General features: G+C 42.4%; 1 protein-coding gene across 2 annotated transcripts; it reads left to right on the plus strand.

The window, feature by feature from the left end:
• The first annotated feature begins 250 nt into the window (after positions 1–250).
• PRKAR1A (protein kinase cAMP-dependent type I regulatory subunit alpha) lies at positions 251–18,833 on the plus strand. Of its 2 annotated transcripts, none has more exons than XM_030838051.2 (11): positions 251–402; positions 3,564–3,743; positions 9,041–9,211; positions 10,015–10,106; positions 10,317–10,378; positions 11,201–11,247; positions 11,925–12,083; positions 13,489–13,549; positions 14,640–14,761; positions 15,693–15,774; positions 16,344–18,833. In XM_030838051.2, exons 2-11 carry the CDS (start codon positions 3,570–3,572, stop codon positions 16,514–16,516), a joined length of 1,143 nt encoding a protein of 380 aa, XP_030693911.1. In that variant the 5' UTR covers positions 251–402; positions 3,564–3,569; the 3' UTR covers positions 16,517–18,833. The 2 variants fall into 2 exon arrangements, with proteins under 2 accessions (XP_030693911.1, XP_030693910.1); XM_030838050.2 differs by lacking the exon at positions 251–402 and adding an exon at positions 652–809.
• The last annotated feature ends 74 nt before the right edge of the window (positions 18,834–18,907 follow it).

Here is an 18,907-nt window from a genome sequence, read left to right on the forward strand (position 1 = left end):
CCCGGAGGCCGCGGCGCGGGCCGAGCACAGGATACGCGGCGGGCGTGCGCATCCCGGGATCCGCCCGCGCTCGGCCCCTGGCGCAGCTGCAGCGGATCCGCCTCCTCCTCCGGGGCTTGGAAGCGGCAGGAATTCCCCCTCCCCGGCCCCGCGTCCCCCTCCAGCCCGGGCTACGGGGCGGAGTCGCCCACCTGTCATCCGAGACGCCCCACGTGGGTCGGCCTGGGTTGGGGGCGGGGGTTGAAGGCAGGGAGAAAAGGCGGAGGCGGCGAGGGAGGTGGGAGTGAGGGTGGGGAGAAGAGAGGCGAGGAGGAGAGAGGGGAGCTGCCCAAAGCCGCGCGGAGAGCGAGAGAAGAGCAGCAGAGAGAAAAGAGAGGACCTGTGGCGTCCAGACTGGAACAGGTAAGGGGCGGCAGGTGAACAGAGGAGGGAAGCCTCGGGCTAGAGAGAGTGAGGAGAAGACCAGAGGCAAGCGCGAGGAGAGCTGCGGCCGAGGGACAAGGCAGGACGGAAAGAAGGGTAGAAGGGGGATCATTCCAGGCGGAGGAGGGGCGAGGGTCCTTCAACGAGCGGCGGCGGAGGACCCGGGGCCGCTGCCCCTTTAAGGTTGCCAAGGCGACGGCTCTGGCCAGAGCGAGGCGCATTGACGTCAGCAGCCGGGCCCTGATTGGCTGCGACGCGGCCGTTTCCGGTGGAGCCGCCGAGCAGCAGCTGTAGCCGAGTGGATTCGGGCTGGGAGGGGAGCGCTGAGGTAGCTCCGCCGGCCGCCGCCTCGACCGCAGTCCGAACCCGCCGCCGCCCGCCCGCAGGTGAGAGGCCTCGGCGGGGTCCCCCGCGCGCCCAGCTTTGCCGCCAGCCGCCCGTTTGGAGGCGCCGGGCCGATCCAAGATGGCGTCGCGGGGAGCGACCTGCGGGGGACGGCCGCACCCCCTGCGCCTCCCGGCCCGGCGCCTCCAGAGGGCCCCCCGCGGGCCTAGCTCCCTAGCCCGGGTCTGCGCCCCCCAGACCCCCGGGGTCCGCTCCGGCCGCCCCGCCCCTGCGGCCTCCCCGCTCGCCCTCCCGCGTCTCCTGAAGGACGGTGGCGAGATGTCCCCGGAATCCGCCATCGACCCCCTGCCTTTCCGGCTGCTCCGGGAACCCGGCAGTCCTCGTTTTCCTCTCTCCGGCCTCTTCCGCGGGCGCTTCCCCTTCCTTCCCGGGATTGTCGCCCCGCCCCCGCGGTGGTCGTCGCCCGGCCGCTCCGTGGCTTTCTGTCCCCTCTCCCCTGCCCCCCTTTCCCGGTCCCCGCCCCCCCAGGTCTCCCCTTGGCCTTCCGACCCGAGCGGGATGCAGGATGGGCCTCTCCCTTCGTCTCGTGGCCGTGACTGTGGCCTAAGTGGAGTGAAGGGCATTTCCGTGTCCTTGCCCCCGAAACGTGCGCGGTACCTGTGACCCGCCCCCCCTCCCCCGGCAGCTCAGTGTAGGTGCGACGCCGAACGGCGTCACCGCCGGAGGGATGCCCGAGAGATGGGTCTTCTCGGTGCTCCGAGGATGACCCCGAGGAAGGGCTCCTGGCTGGTCTGAGGGTCTGCGGCCTGAATCAGCGAGTTTCTCAAGGTGTCTGGCATAGCGCCTCGCGTGTGATCCCTTTGAAACGGAATTGTGTCACAACCGACTTTATGAAAGAAAGAATCTCAGTGTTTTCTGAGGAGGAGAGGCAATGCCGTGTACGTTTTGCAGCAGTTAAATAATTGGGGGCGGGGGGGAGCTAAATTGTTAGGCTCTTACAACCAAGTACGAGGACGGACTTAATCTAGGTGTATTCGATTAAAAAAATAAGACCGAAATACGGATATTCCGGGGTTCACACGGTGACCTGACTGCGCCAGTCCTGGGGCATTTATGTTAATATGCTACCTTATTTCCAGTGTCCTCCTTTTGGTGTTTTAAATACATTGTTGCAAACAACAAACCAGTCTCACGCTTAGCCCCAGTTCTCTCATTTCCACCACAGACCAGATCTTCGAATGATTTCTCTGATCCGTTGAATACATGTATTGATATTCCTGAGATGGATCTGAATGTTTTGAAGCATAAAAAGATCTGATTGATCATTGTTCTCGGTGGCTTTCAGTACAGTATTTTTTCAAATGCAGAAAATCCTACTGAAGTGGATTCTCAGTTCATGTGGCTGTCTGAACTGGAAAAGGGGCTGGTGTAAATCTGTCCGAAAGTACCGTGTTTTTTGTGTGTTTGTTTTGTTTTGTTTTTTGTGTTTGTATTAGAGTGTTTATTTCTGAAGTAGCAGCATGAGTCTTTTTCTGTGGCCTCTTAGTTTACGTGCTTGTCAGGGAGCTACGACTTTCTCATGGTCTGTTAATTAGTTTACTCGTTATTGACCCTTACCATGAAAGTTGTCAAAACAAGATGCCTAACAGCACGGTAGCTCTTTACTCTGCTGATTCTTTCTTTTTTGACATTTATAATGTCATCTCAGTGGTTTTGTGTGCATTATATTTGGAAAAGACCAACTAGTATTGAATTCAGTTGCAAAGTGGAGGAGACCTCACTTTTATCTTCTAATCTTAATTACTTAATAATTAGGAGTTGAAAGGAAAACAGTTTATGGCTCTTTTGTTAAATTAGTAAGCTTTTAATTCCAGGGTAAGGTTAGCTGCCCATTGTTATATTTGTTTATTTTACTTCACATCGAGGTAGTTTGAACCTTCTAAAATTCACTAAATGCAGTTTTATCTATTGAGTCTTCATGTGAGTTTAAAACTTAATGTTTTAACATTTTCCTGTCCAGATGAATAAAATGTTTTTTTTCCTGTCCAAATCTTTTATCGTTTACTTAGTAAGGTGTTTCTTTGTTTATGTGGGGTTTTTTTTCTGTTAAGAATTTGCTCTCTTACTAGTGGGTAAGTGTGTTATCATCTAGAGCTGGAATCTGGTAAAAAGAGTCTAGGATTAAAAGTTGCTTTTATAACTCACCTGGGGTTTCTTTTGTGTTTTAAAAAATGTTGATTGTGCTAGTAGTTGGCTAACCAGAGCCTTTGCTCCAGTGGTTTGCTGGGTGAGATTAGGACACTCCCCTGGGATCTGGGTTACGAATAGGGAATGTCAGATGTTCTTTCTTGTGCTTTCTTGCTTTCACTTAGAGCTGACTTGTGTGCCCTTATAATTCTGTCCCGTTTGCCATGTACACACTTTGCACGGCATCATGATTTCTTTTGTAGGAGGAGAACTGAATGAAATTCCCTTAAGGGCCTGACTCCTCCGCACCCCGCCTCTGCCGGGGATAAGTGGCTCATTCTTCCAATGGAGAGCTGAGGTTCTTCTCACTGTGGCTGCCTGCAGAGCCTAGATCCTGTGCAGCAGGACCTCAGTGAAACACTACTTTGAGAGAATGCTATTTCTGTACATACTTGACTCCCTAGCCCTCACCTCCCTGTTTAAAAAAAAATCTACTTAGAAAGAGATCCTTGTGAATCAGTTGCCTAGTGAATTTGTTAGGTCGAAGGCCAAATTGACATTTGCTCTTTGTAAACAGTTTTCACAGGCATCTGTGTGTTTTCCCATAGTGAGCCATGGCGTCTGGCAGCACCGCCAGCGAGGAGGAGCGCAGCCTCCGGGAATGCGAGCTCTACGTGCAGAAGCACAACATCCAGGCCCTGCTCAAGGACTCCATCGTGCAGTTGTGCACCGCGCGGCCCGAGAGGCCCATGGCATTCCTCAGGGAATACTTTGAGAGGTTGGAGAAGGTAAAAATAAATGGGGCAGAGCATGAGATGACCCTGACAGTTGTTAAAGGGGATGCTGTAGAGTGTCGCTGATTTGTACCTTTTGGAAGAAAAGGAATTCTGACCAAATCATAATCTATAATCATCATCATCATCTAAAATAGAACTTCAGAAAAGAAATGTAGTTAACGCACTTGAAGTAATTTTTAACTTTGTAATCAGTAGAATTTATCAAAACCAATCTGTATGCTAAGTTTACTTGGCTAACAGGTTTTCGTCTTCCAAACATGTAGTTCCTTGTAACTATTTTAATTAGTACATAAAACTGACTAAATGAAATAACTGACTAGGTACAGTTGATCAGAAGTAGTACAGCACTGTACAGCAGAAACTAACACAACATTGTAAATCAGCTATACTCCAGTAAAAATTTTTTAAAGTACAGCAGTGGTACTGCTGTACCACTGAAGTGAGAAATTCTACAGTACTTGAAAGCATTTAATGCTTTTTTCTTCAGCAAAGCAAGTGAACTTATAGGTTTTATCCCACCTTTTGAAATCACTGTAATGAAACAGTTGAGTCTAGCTTGTGACTGATATTTCAGAAACTCTGAATTAGTGAAGTGTGTTTTACTGTAGAATATGTCTCAGGTGAATCGACTCTAGAACAGAGAGATCAAGATTGATGGTTATCAAAATTTTACTTTACAGCTCTGGTCAGGACTTGTTTCCTCTTGAAAAAAAAATTAATGTAGTTTTTAGTCGTTGTTGTTCATCCTCATTCTGTGTATGTCAGTGGGACCTAAGCATGTGGTGTGTGCTTTTCTAAGCAAAATGATCATTTTTCATCAAGGTCGATGCTTCAGTTCACTTCCCTCAAAAAATGATGAATGAGAAAGTTTGGATTGTTAAATGTTTTGAGTAGTTTGTTTGATTTGCTTCTGAAATTCAGCGAGATAAATTTACAGGTTTTCTTAAGCATATTGAAGTTTTGATGTGGTTCATAATTGTGAACCAGTTGGGGGGCATTTTCTTAGATATATGATTGTTAATTATCTAATTGTATTGCAGAAATATTTGTAATCTATCCCACTGGTTTGGACAGTTTCTTAACCAGCATAATTTACTAGTAAAAGAGTCTGTTTTACTAGTGTTTAAAAAATGTTTGGGTGGCTCAGTGATCAGGAATTTTCTACTGTTTTCTTGAAAAGCTGTTTGTTGAAATTGGTGTCTAGTACCGTGATTAGACTAATCAAAAACAACAACAGGGGCTTCCCTGGTGGCGCAGTGGTTGAGAGCCCGCCTGCCGATGCAGGGGGCAGGGGACGCGGGTTCGTGCCCCGCTCCGGGAAGATCCCACATGCTGCGGAGCGGCTGGGCCCGTGAGCCATGGCCGCTGAGCCTGCGCGTCCGGAGCCTGTGCTCCGCAACGGGAGAGGCCACAGCAGTGAGAGGCCCGTGTACCGCAAAAACAACAACAACAAAAAACTAACCAGTCCCGATGAATGTAGCCTTGCTGTCTTGGAATTGTGGTAGAAAGTCTGGTTTTCTCTTATTTAAGCAGTTTCCTGATAGTGAAATACTGTAGCGCCAGGCTGCTGTGGGCCTTCCCTGTTTTGAAGTGAAGTGTGTTTCTGGAGACCTGATTCTGAAATTGGTCACTGTAAGGTGATCCCTCTTCTTCTCTTTGGACATCAATAGAAGCCATCTGATGAGGGGATGAGGTTGGTGAGACGTGAAGGGTGTGTCTTTTTATAGGGAGTGTTGCGTGTGTGGTGCTCATTTCAGAGCCTGTACTCTCATAGCCCTGTTTAAGCACTGAGCAAGGGGAAAACAAGAAATGATGATTAAAGTAGTTTCTTTGCACGTGGGATTTTTTAATTTAATGATTGTTGGCTTCTTTGCCTTTTAATAAAAGTCACAGCTTAACGCTTTTTCTTATAATTCAAGGATCTTTGTTCACTTGTATACATTCCTTTAGCCAGGGTTGAATGTAAATATCTGGACTTTCAAGTAACTAGGTTTTCAACTTTTCAAGAGGTCATTGTTCTGTGCATTAGGTGTTAGGTTATATGTGTGAAAATATGGTCACGCTCTTGTCATCTCTTTCCCTGTGTTAACCAGGGGTCATGTTTCTGGTACCCTCAACTGCTCGATAAGAGATGCACCAAAAAGCTCCATTGAAAGCTTCTGCGTTTTATCTCAGACTCTGTTACCTGTAATTTGAATCCTCTTTTCTGCACATATTTATTAGAACCTCCCTGTCCGATAGATCAGAGGAATTTTAATAGCTCCGACCATGGAGTGTCTTCTGTGTGCCAGGTACCGTGTGAGCACGTTACATACATACATACATGCTCATTATTTCAGATGTGTGAGGTTGCTGATTATCACCATTTTACAGAGGTAGCAGGTAAAACTAAGAGAAATCAGGTAACTTCCTGTGGTCACACAGGGTAGTAGCTTTATGTTGTACCATACGACCCCCAAATTTCATTTGTTTACTACAGAAGTCCTCATTTCTTGGTCATGTGCAGCTCTTGTGGGCTCAGCCCATCTTCTCTTCTTGGCTCCATGTGTCTTGTTCTGGGGTTGAGTGGAAGGAGCTGCTCCCAAGGCTGAGAGGGATCGGATGCTGCAGGGGCCAGAGTCAGATCTTACAAGAGGACATGCTGTGGCAAAACAAGCCACTTACCCAGCCCCAGGTCCGTGGGACGGGGACGTTTACTTCACCTACAGGGAAGCATGGAATGGCAGGGGCAGGGAGGGGACAAATAGTGATTGTTGAAAGCATATTAAGTAAGCGGTGGGCACAGCACCGGAGCTTAATACTCTAGGATGTGTTGACAGTAAGTGGACCGGGAGGGGTTCTTTTGTCTGTTTTTGTTTTAATAAGTGAGAGAACTGAGGAGGGAGGAGACTGACCGAAGGATGAACAGCAAGAAAACAACAGCAAGAAAAAGGACGTAAAACTGTGTAATAGAAATCGATGATCTCAGTGATGGCTCTGAGTCACCAGGATTAGGTTCTAGCTGATTGCTATTGAAGATGAAAACCCATGGAACAGTGTTAAAATCAAAATGCTTTTGGTACTTCAAAATTGTCTTAAAAATTCAGTTAGATAGAAGACAGTTCCAAATGAGATATTACTTGTGAAACTTTCCGTGAAATTTTTGTGAAATATCAGTGACAGATTTTGGGGTAGAATTTGTGTTTTCATTTATACTCTTGAACTTTAGACTTTGGGGGAGACTTGAGTTTTAAAGTTCTCTGTTAATATGGAATGGGAAAACCTCACCTGTTTACTGGAATTACCGGAATGAAAATGAAGTGGGTTTTCTTTAAAAATGTATTTTTTTAAAAAATGGTTGTATATTTGCACATGGTTCAAAATTCTGCAGGTACAAAAGGATATGACAATAAAAAGTCTTTTCCCCACTTCGTTGTCTTCCTAGAGTGCAGGAAGACACTGTGTTCCAGGGATAATATATGGGCACTTACAAATTCATATCCAGCATGTGCATGGTATTCCATTGTATGGATGTACTAGTTTATTTAATCTCCATGTTGACGACCATTTTGGTGGTTTCCAGTGTTTTACTATTAAAAGCAGTGATATAATAAATAACCTTGTATATCTTGTCATTTCACACACGCATATTTTAGAATAGATTCCTGGCAGTAGACTTACTGGATTATTTGGTCAACAGGTAAGTGCATTTGTAACTAAATATGCAAATATATTAAAGTTGTGTTTGTTATAGGCTTTTCTTACTGTGTTTTTAATTGAAAATTAGAAAATCTAGAGAAATGAGAAAAATAAAGCCAATTCCTCCCTCCAAAAAATAAAAAAATAAAAATCAAACATGAGTCTATAATAGAGATAAACACTATTAATGCCTTGATTGTTATCGTTCTAGACTTTTCTTGCTGCATTTATATGTTCTTTTATTTGTCTTGATGCCAAATGCAGAGCTGAGTACCATGCAGGAGAAAAAGTAGGCAGGTCCTTAGTTTCTTTTTTATCAAAAAATTTTCAGAAATAGTAAATGCTGAGTTCATTTAGAATTTGAAAGACGGCTTAGAAAAATAATGGAGGGTGAGTCAGATGAATGAGAATGTAAATAGCTCACCATTCTTGGCTTTTTTCATTCTGATTTTACGTCAGGGCATAACTCATTCTTTACTGAAGACCTGCGAGGAATTTCTTTTTAAGGCCCTAGATCTGAAAAATAAGAACGTTAAGTAGTTGATATCAGTTTTAAACGGATTGGTTTAATAAGTTTTTAAAAGCGGGTAAACTTTTTTTTGTTTTAACTTCAAGTGTCAACCCTGACCATAAAGAATGCTTCCAGCTCTGTTAGGAGAAGTATTGTTACATCCGATCTTAGTTAAATTCTAGGTTGCCATCACATTTCATTATTTGTTTATACCTGAGACTCCAGCTACAATATGAGCTCCACAGGCTCAGGACTCTCTCCTATTGGTGTTTTTTTTTTTTAAAAATAAATTTATTTATTTATGGCAGCGTTGGGTCTTCGTTGCTGTGCGTGGGCTTCTCATTGCAGTGGCTTCTGTTGTCGCGGAGCACGGGCTCTAGGCACGCGGGCTTCAGTGGCTGTGGCTCGAAGGCTCTAGGGCACAGGCTCAGTAGTTGTGGCACGCGGGCTTAGTTGCTCCGCGGTATGTGGGATCTTCCCGGACCAGGGCTTGAACCTGTGTTTCCTGCATTGGCAGGCGGATTCTTAACCACTGCACCACCAGGGAAGCCCTCCGACTGGTTTTTATGTTCACCTTGCCTAGTGTAGACTTGGCGTGGCAGATCCAGAGAATACATATTGAATGAATGGAGTAGCACAGTGATCTAGGCATTCTTCTGTCACTTTGCTGTGCCTGAGTGATTATTCCTAGACGGCATTCTTGGGCGGGGCAGGGATCTCACACTAATTTCCCAGCCTTTTGTTTTGCAGTTCATTACTGTTGAGTGCATTACAAATCATTGTCGGTATATTATCATAATGAGTATATAATTTTTTATTTGCCTGTTACGTGCCCTGTACCAGTGGCTTTTGTTCATTAATAAATACAGCATCTGTTACCCTCTGAGAAACAGTGAAGTCTTTCCAGAGTATTTCTTTTCAAGCTTGACTCTCCATTTTTTCCCCCATTTGTAATTGACCTTTGCCCCTTAACTTTCAGCTTGGTAATAGAGGGAGAGATTTGAAATGACTGAGAAGGACCGTCATTGGAGTATGAGAATACCAGCTGAAGAATGCCATGCTGAAGGGTCTCATTTTATAAACTTATAATCTTTTTCAGGAGGAGGCAAAACAGATCCAGACTCTGCAGAAAGCGAGCGCTCGTGCAGACTCGAGGGAGGATGAAATCTCTCCTCCTCCACCCAACCCAGCGGTAAAGGGCCGGAGGCGACGAGGCGCCATCAGTGCCGAGGTCTACACGGAGGAAGATGCTGCATCCTACGTGAGGAAGGTAGTGTTCATATCTGAGCACTGGGACCCACGTGGTAGCCATCCACTCTTCTCTGATGAATGCGTGCACTGTTTTGAGTAGTAAAACACAAACAGGATGGATCGTACTCCATCCTGTACAGTTCCTGGGTACTTGGGGAACAGGTTTCTGTAACAGCATACCATCAGAGGAAATAACTAACAGTAATTATGAAACAGTGCATAAGTGAGTTTTGGGGGTTTTCTTTTGCATGTTGTTGTTTTGCAGTAGAAGAGCAGGCAGTACTCCTTTTTCTCTTGAATCATGGTGTCAGTTTCTTGACATCCTGTAATTCATGTTGTGGCTTTCAGCCTTTTACCCTACGAGCGTCATTTGTCTCAGTTGGCTCTTAGAGCCAGTCTGCCATTTCGAGTTAAGCTGTTAGCCTGAAGGGGGAAGGGAATTGAGCTTGCAAGAGGTTGTGAGACTAACAGTACCTGATCACAGTTTAGAAAATGACCAGTTGTCAGAAAATGCTTAGTTTTGCCTCACTAATCACCTTGGGCAAGGTGATTTTGGTTTGTTCCTTTAGTTGTTGACTAGGAACCAAATACTAGCCTTTAAACACAGGCCTAGATGTAGGCAAAGGGGATTATTGAGTCAATATTTGTTGAGAACTTTGTGGATCAAAGACAGCGTGCGAGTGTTATGTTGAAAATATTTAACTCAAAGCAGCCTTGTTTAAATACCGTAATGTAGCTTGACATTTCATTGTAATTTAGGTTGCAAGCATGAAGTGGTCTTGGTTTATGGAATCGTCATTTTGACTTTCTGTTCTTTCTTAGGTTATACCAAAAGATTATAAGACAATGGCTGCTTTAGCCAAAGCCATTGAAAAGAATGTACTGTTTTCACATCTTGATGATAATGAGAGAAGGTAGGTGCAGGTACTTTGTTATACTATTTTTCCAGTGCAGTTGGTGTCCCAAACTAGTCTCATCACTGTTGCAAGTTTTAAGGCTCTTAGTAATTGTTCACCTGATAACAATCCAGGCTGAAAATCTGGGAGCTTTAATTCTAAGGTTAATGTTTGAAATCCACAGAAGCAGCACATGAAATGTAACGCGAGGCCTTCTCTCCCTTGCAGTGATATTTTTGATGCCATGTTTCCGGTGTCCTTTATTGCTGGAGAGACTGTTATTCAGCAGGGTAAGGGTGGCTGCTTTATGGCATGCACTGTTATTATTGAAGTTGTTTTCCTCTTTAAGCCCACGATTTTCCTTCTGTTATACTACTGGGTTTTCTTATTTCTTTTAATTAAAATCTTCTGAGCTAAAAGGCACACTTTGCCTAAGGGACTAATATTTCCCTAACATCTGATATAGTTTTGTTTATGGTAACTGTTACAGGGAGTTCATGCATTTTTACTTGGTGTGGAATTCCAGAGCCACACATATTTCACGTATCCTTTATATTGCTTATGAACCACTTACAAAGTAAAATAAAGTAGAAAATAAGCACAACACTTCTATTCTTCATCATCTAGCCCGTCTCTTTGTAAGGTTCTGTGCCTTCTGCTGGTTCTTACCTTTTTTGACCACATATAGTAACATGGATCTCATCTTTTGGTGTCCTCTCTTTTTTCCTTTCTTATTTACTCTCGATATTTTCATGGGTCTTCATAATCCATATATTTTCTTGTTTAGTGACAATCTGATATTTGTTGCTTACTATTTGAGTTGTTTCTTGTTTTGTTGTTACAGATGATGTAGCATTTAATGTCTTTGTACACACAAGTGGCTTTTTTTTTTTCCAGAGGCATTCTTTGCCACGAGATGACTAAAAACTCAGTTTTACGACTTCTAAAATAAATTGCTGGACTTTTTTCTTGAAAGTTTCTGTTCATTTGTAATATACTCTTCTCTCACAGCACCTCTCTGACATAAGTTCATTATTTTACATTAATTTGGTTTGATTTGTGCTTCTTTAATTAATATGCTTCTAACTTTTTTTTACTCTCCTCGCTTTCAGGTGATGAAGGGGATAACTTCTATGTGATTGATCAAGGAGAGATGGATGTAAGATTTAATAATTGCAAAAATATGTTGATAATCTTAAAAGTCAACTTGTTGATATTTATTGCTTGTAAGAGTTTCTGAAGGGCTATTACATCCTTGTATGTTCGATTCCTTTTGCCAAATATTTTACTGACACAGATACTTTCTAAAGGTAATTTCTTCAGCTAGACCTACAGTTCAGAACTTTTGCTAGATTAGTGGTTAAGGCGTGTGTGTGTGCTGTGGAATAAGACAGGTGTCAGGGAGAGTCTAGACCGGTCATGAGCTGGGAGACTGGGTGTACAGCTTTCTTGGTTCTGGAAGTCTTGTTGCTCCCATAAGATTATTAGAAAACTCGGTACCTCCTGCAGGTAAAATGCTTGCCTAGCACCGTGCCTGGCACAGTGCTCTGTAAATACATGTGGTTAATATTAATGCTTAGTTCACTTTTTTTGCCCTGGTCATCCTTACAGAGGACTTTTTCTTATCAGATAATTAAACTAGGTAAATTACAGACACTCTGAACTTACTTAACTCATTGTCAGAAGTCAGCTGTTTTGCTCCGTTGTGTACCGAAAATGTAACACATTTTATTTTTTAAAACAAAGTTCAGGATTCTGACCTCTTAAAAAGGTTTGCAGGTTTTTAATACTTACGTATTTGTCTATGTAGAAAAAAACAATGCTTTTGTATTTTAGGTCTATGTCAACAATGAGTGGGCAACCAGTGTTGGGGAAGGAGGGAGCTTTGGGGAGCTTGCTCTGATTTATGGAACACCTAGAGCAGCCACTGTCAAGGCAAAGACAAATGTGAAGTTGTGGGGTATCGACCGAGACAGCTATAGAAGAATCCTCATGGTAAGATACGTGCGTTTTGGAGTGTGGCTCACAATCCAGGCTGTGTGACTAATGTTTAAATAGTATCACCACATTGAAATGAGAATATTTTTTACTTTTAATGATTGAATGCTTGTATTAAGCCCAACTTAGCATTATTCATTATACCGTTTGAGACAGTGATCTTTTAGAACAAAACTTTGGCCAGAAATAACATGGGAAACAAATGTGGTGTATACGCAGTGGTCAGCTTATGTTTGGGAATCTCTCCATTTGTCAGTCAGTGCATCTTCCCTTAGCTGATCTTTACACATTACAGTTGGCCTGAGAGGTGCCGCTTCCGAGTGCATGACGTTATTGAAGGCCACTCAGAAGCCATCAGCTTCTCTAAATGGAAAGGAGGTTAGCAGTGATGCAGGTTTCATGTCCCCTCTCACTGTAAAGGAATAAACGAAGTAATAAAACCATTGGAATGTTCTGCTGATGTAATTAGACTCTATGAGAACTTTCTGACAAATTTATGGAGTAGCTTGGGTGTTTAAGTCCCAGTAAATGGCATTAGTCATCTTAAATGGCTTTCTTAAATTTGTGTATTACATGTCTGGCTGTTTGACAGTACACGGTTGGATGTACTTAGAAAATTTTCTGTACTGGGGGATGGAGATATGTATATCTATTGTGTATATACTTGTATATGTATATGTAATAGATACATATTATATAATAAATATTTACATACTTAGAAAATTTTCTGTACTGGGGATGGAGATAATGTATATCTATTATATATATACTTATGTAATAGATACATATTATATAATAAATATTAAATAATATAAATACATATTATACATATATATTTATAAGTATATAAATTGCCAAGGCAGTTTACTGTGTAAGGGATGTTTCTTATAGAGGAACTGTGTGTTTCCCCTTTCTGTCCCCCAGATGTATTTAGCAAACCTTGCAGATAAGACATTTTGGTTTAGTTTGGGGTTACGGCACTTTTTTTTGTCAGGGTGGGATGTTGTTTCTATGGTAGCAGTTGTATTTCCTTCCTTCTGTGGAGGATCAGGGTTGTGGAAAAGGACCCTGGGCTGGAAATATATTCAGCTATAGTCACATATATGACTTGGGTTTTTGTTTCTTTGTTTTGTTTTGTTTTGAGAACTGATTGTTTGCTTTTTTGACACTTCGCTAATTTGTGAATTCTTTGGGCATATACCTGGTGTTTCTTTTAGGAGCAAGTTACTAAGAGCTTTTGATTGAACTGAATAGAGGGCTTACCATCTTCAACAGGAAGAAACCGGTCATGTATCAAGCAGCAGTAGCAAGCTTTGACTTCTCTGTTGTTGTTCATTTACTTGAAACAGTGTTTCTTACTCCCCAGCGTGATGTGAATTACACTTTCTTTTTTCATTTATAGGGAAGCACACTGAGAAAGCGCAAGATGTATGAGGAGTTCCTTAGTAAAGTGTCTATTTTAGGTAAGTTTTGGAAGATTGCACGGAGAATTGTATTGAAGTGTTAGTCATGCTTAAGGAAACTGATTGTATTTCATAAAGATTACTCCAGGTATCAACTCTTTTTCTTTTTTTAATGGTTAACAAAAACCATATGGAATGCAGAGTTGAAGTGTGACTAAATTAGAAGTAATTTTAAAGTGCGTTTAATTTGCTAGTATATGACAGACCTCTAAATTAGAAGTAAGTGTTACTTATTCCTCCTGGAGAGACAGAAAGACTGGAAGTGTTCTCCTGAGTGTGGACTTTCACAGTTGTTCCCCCTGGGACTTGTTTCTCTGTTGCTCCGTCAGTGAGTTTATTGGTTCAGGAAAGTGAGTATTTCCAAGAATGCATTTCCTCTGTAGAAAGAATAGGTGTCATTAGCTTGCTTTCTCTGAAAAAATGCTAGAAGTGTGGGGAAATTTAGAGTAAAGTAGGGTAATTGGAGGCATTTCTACATATTTTGTTATGTGGACTTAGAGACATTATTACAAGCTGTTCTTCATTGGGAGGGGAAATGGCGATTTATAAGGTAATATAGTCTTGAGTCATTGCTTTGTTACAGTGAATTGACTTTTTTGCCCTTATTTGTCCTTTCTCTGAAATGGTTACATTTGTTTAGTGTCTTGGGTGTTAGTTTGGCCTTTGGGAACAAAAGTTATTTTCTAGTTACTCTTGTTGGTTTTGTAAATAAATTCTACTGAGGATTTAAATTGATACATTATTTCTCTGAATCTCTGGAACTATTACTTTTGGGTCCTGTAATTGTAGGTTCGATTTGCATTGATGGCATTCTTTAGGAATACTTAACCGTTACATTTTTCTTATCCCTGTACCATCGGACGCAGTTGGTATAGGTTAACCTGGCCACTTGGCTACTGAAAGAAAGCTCTAGGGTCATCTGTAAGTAACAGGAGGATCTTGGTGAGACGAGAGGTAGTTGAAGACAGGTGCCATGTTGGATTAGAGCCACTACTAGAGTATTTTGGTTGACTTCTTTATACCTTTTGTTTTGAGATTTTTTAGCAATACCAAATAATGCAGAGAAATCCTTTTGATTCCTGCCTTTTAGAATCTCTGGACAAGTGGGAGCGTCTCACGGTAGCTGATGCGTTGGAACCAGTGCAGTTTGAAGACGGGCAGAAGATTGTGGTGCAGGGAGAGCCGGGAGATGAGTTCTTCATTATTTTAGAGGTAAAGACGGGGCAGCACTGGGCGGGGAATAGGGGGACACCAGTTCTCATTTACAGCTACCGTTCTTAAGATAAACAGTTTTATTTAAAAATTATCGTTCCCTTTGAAATGTCGTCGTTTGGTTTTCGGCCAGGCCACCACATTTTAAATGAGGGCTTTGCATGAAGTAATAGCCGAATTCTGACCTACTCGAATTAATTCTCCTCACAGAAGCCAAACAGAACTCAGCCATTTAGCACACAGGCTGTGATGTACTGCACCGTTCTTGTTAAAATCATGCATTTGGGCTAATTTGGCAAACAGGATCAAAGGCAGGTATTTAAATTCTAAATGTTACCATGTTTTATATCGTCACAATCCATGGAAATGTCTAGCAGATACTCTTGCCAGCCAAGGAGATCCACAGAGCAGATTCGCTGAATGTGGCTCAGTAGATGCTAATCGCTGTTGTTTAAGCCAGGGGTCGAGGAAGTCTTTCTGTAAAGGGCCAGACAGTAAGTAATTTAGGCATTTATGAGCCATAGTGTTTCTGTTGCAGACTCAACTCTTGTCATAGTGGGAAAGCAGCCATGGACAGTATCTAAATGAGTTGGTGTATTGTTCCAATAAAATTTTATTTATAAAAGCAGTGAGCTTGGATTTGGCCCTCCTTCTGCAGTTTGCTATCCTGAGTCTGAACCCTCGAAGTACCTCAGCGTGATGAGAAGTGCCTCCTAGCAGGAACTGTGGGGGTAAATAAGCGTCAAGCCTGTAGTGACTCTTCAGTTACCTTTTATCACATGAACACAGAGGATTTGAAATAACTGCTGAGTCCTTTTTTTTTTTTTTTTTTTTTTTTTTGCAGAGTAGCTAAAATTGCATAGGATATTTAAAATGCCACCCAGGATTTGAAAGTATTAATGTGTTTTGCTTTTTGGTGATTTTGTTATAGGGTTCAGCTGCTGTGCTACAGCGTCGTTCAGAAAATGAAGAATTTGTTGAAGTGGGAAGATTGGGGCCTTCTGATTATTTTGGTATGTGGATTTCCTCACAATAAACACAGTTTCTGTAAGTCACTTCTCAGTGAGCTATCACAGTCTTTCATAATCTTGCCTTTTCTTCTCCTGAATTTTATTTATTTTATTTATTTATTTTTGCGGTATGCGGGCGGGCCTCTCACTGTTGTGGCCTCTCCCGCTGCGGAGCACAGGCTCCGGACGCGCAGGCTCAGCGGCCATGGCTCACAGGCCCAGCCGCTCTGCGGCATGTGGGATCTTCCCGGACCGGGGCACGAACCCGTGTCCCCTGCATCGGCAGGCGGACTGTCAACCACTGCGCCACCGGGGAAGCCCTGAATTTTATTTTTTATTTTAGTTTTCGGCTCTCAGAGAAGTAGTGTGAGATTTTGACCTTGACTCAGTTAATAATTAAGTTATTGATTGTCTCATATCTGTCAGTTGGTTTTTTCCTGAGGTGCAGATGTAGTGTGGCCTGTACTGAGTTACTAGGAGGAAAAATACGGGTTTTCTTTTCCCTGGAGGGCGCCCCTCAGAAGACGTTTCTGAGGGAGCTAGCCTACTCTCAGCCCTTTCCCCTCCTGCAGGCGAAATCGCGCTGCTGATGAATCGTCCTCGCGCTGCCACCGTGGCTGCCCGTGGCCCGCTGAAGTGCGTCAAGCTGGACCGCCCGAGGTTTGAACGTGTTCTTGGCCCGTGCTCGGACATCCTCAAACGGAACATCCAGCAGTACAACAGTTTTGTGTCCCTGTCCGTCTGAAACCTGCTTCCCGTGCCTCCCTTCCGCCTCTCCCTGTCCAGGCTTCCCCATGCAGACTGCTCTCTGGCCCCTCTTTGCAGCGCCACGTGGCCAGTGGCATCGCAGCTTCTTGTCGGTTTCTGTTAAAAGTTGCTCTTATTGCACCATTTTTATTTTGGAGCATTAACTGAGTGCTCATACACAGTTAAATAAATAGAAAGAGTTCTGTGGAGACTTGGCTGTTCCTGCTTCTCTGTGCAGTGTTAGTGTTCACCCTGGGCCGCGCGTGCCATGCTTTCTGGTGAGGGCAGACCCTGCGCCATATGAGTTACCATAGAGTCATGATGTAACCGTGCAAGATTGCCTTTCAAGTGACAGAAGTTTCCTGTTACCATAAGCAGATTCTAGACTGTGGCCATATATGCTATATTTCTTTATAGAATAAACGATCTCTCATTAAGCTCTGAGGATTAGGAAAAACAGATATAGAAAAATCTTAGTATAGTAGAAAGACATCCGCCTGTATTTAAACTAGTTTAAGGGTGAAAAAATGCCCATTTTTGCTAATTATCAGGTGGAAATGATCTGTTCAGTTCTTTTTTTTTTCTTTTTAACAAGAATTTTTATTTGTCAAGCGACTTTGCCTGGTTTTGTTTATATCTTGTTCTTAATGTTTCCTCTCCAGTTCTAAAATATGTTGAGGAGTGGCTGTCTATACCTACCTGCCTTTTAAGGTTCACACCAAATCATAAGCTGCAAACATTGGGTAATGATTTAACTGCATCTGCCTCAGCTCACAGACTCTGATCACACCTTCATTTATCCAGCTGGTGCCAAATGTTGATCATCACATGCTGAATTGAGAATAAGAATTTGAGGTCTGCACTCTAGGTTGCTAACTTAGACTTTTTGGTTAATGCATATCCTTCAGTTGAGTCCAGGATAATAATCTCTTACGCTCTTTAAGCACTGATTCCAGGAGATTGGATTTACTGGGAAAAGACAGACTAAATGTTGTAACCGAAAAGTGGAGGTGGGATTGCTAAAGGGAGAAGTGGCAGGTGGACAAAGTTCAGTGTCGGGAGCTCTGCCCCACTCAGTTCACTGGGGCAGGAGATTTGGGAAGAAGTGTTTTACTTTGCTTTAACCTTTCCTCCCCTGTTTACATCGACTAGAATTTATGGTGGGTTGCGGGGTGGGGTAGGATGTGTTTGTGTTTCAAATTGGTCTAAAAGGCCATCCTACTGAAAAGTTCTGCTTTCCTATCTACCACCTTATTTCTCTGGCAAACTTTTTTGTGTAAACGAGTGTTTTGAGTCTTAACTTTATTTCAGTATTTTCCAGCCTTATCAAGGTTATGTGTTGTTACATTATTCCATGTGCACCAATGATACCCAACTGTTTATTTTTATTATTGTTATTTTTTGAAACAAAATTTCACAGTTCCATAATGTAGGCACTTTTATTTGCATTGTGATTTATATAGTATATAGGGTTATATTGGGGGTGACTGCAAGCATTTTTTCCATCTGTGTGCATCTGGCTCTGATTTTTAATCCCCTCTCCTTCCCCTTTCCCAGGTAATTTAAATTGGTCATGGTACATTTTTTTCATAGATTTGAACAGCTTTTGGGTTGTTACTAAGTTTGGAGTATAAATCTGGGAAAGAGATTTTATTTACATTCTAGTGTGGGATAGAAAGCCACCTTATTTCAAATGTTTTATTTTTCAAAATAATCTTTACTAAATGAGGATTTTCTGGTCTGTATTTTGTGTTTAGCTTTTTATATTTAAAAGATTAAAAATAAAAATTATGTTCTTATTAGCTTAAAGCTTGATTTGATCTTTGTTTAAATGCCAAAACTGTACTTAACTAAATTATTTAGAACGCCGTAAGTTTGCAGAGTTTCATATATGTATGTAGTCATGCTCCTGTGTATGTTCAGATTCATAACAGTGATTTCTAAATGGGTTCTGTTCTTAAATCATTCGGCTTTGCTGTTTACTCCCTTTTGTAATTTTTAATCTAAGAAAATTTAAGTCTGAATTTAAAAATGATCACATTTAAAGCCTTATCTTTGTGCAGTCTATGTGAGAAATCACGATTGGCATCATTTGTCTCAGTGGATATTCAGGGCTTTAGAAGTCATTATTTCTGGGCTTGGTAAGTGGATTTATGAGCTCCACTGCTCTAGAAAGCGTAGATGGCCAAAGGACCATTTTGTATTGTTTCCTGGTCACTAGTCTGATTATACTGTGTGTGCTAATATACCCTCTTCTTTTTGTTGTAGATTGTCTTAATGGTAGGTCAAGTAATAAAAAAGATTAAATAATTTAATTCTCTAACGAATCAGTTTTTCTTCCCTTTCTCCTTTGCTCCTCTTCTTCCTCTCCCCCCCACCCCCCGAAGCT

Source organism: Globicephala melas, chromosome 20, assembly GCF_963455315.2.
Source record: "Globicephala melas chromosome 20, mGloMel1.2, whole genome shotgun sequence".
NCBI lineage: Eukaryota > Metazoa > Chordata > Mammalia > Artiodactyla > Delphinidae > Globicephala > Globicephala melas.

Excerpts from the sequence above, each read along its gene's own strand:
- PRKAR1A (XM_030838051.2), top strand. The coding sequence starts at position 3,570 with ATGGCGTCTGGCAGCACCGCCAGCGAGGAGGAGCGCAGCCTCCGGGAA. Across the intron at positions 10,379-11,200 it reads AGAGACTGTTATTCAGCAGG|GTGATGAAGGGGATAACTTC; the intron begins GTAAGGGTGGCT and ends CCTCGCTTTCAG. Across the intron at positions 15,775-16,343 it reads GGGGCCTTCTGATTATTTTG|GCGAAATCGCGCTGCTGATG; the intron begins GTATGTGGATTT and ends CCCCTCCTGCAG.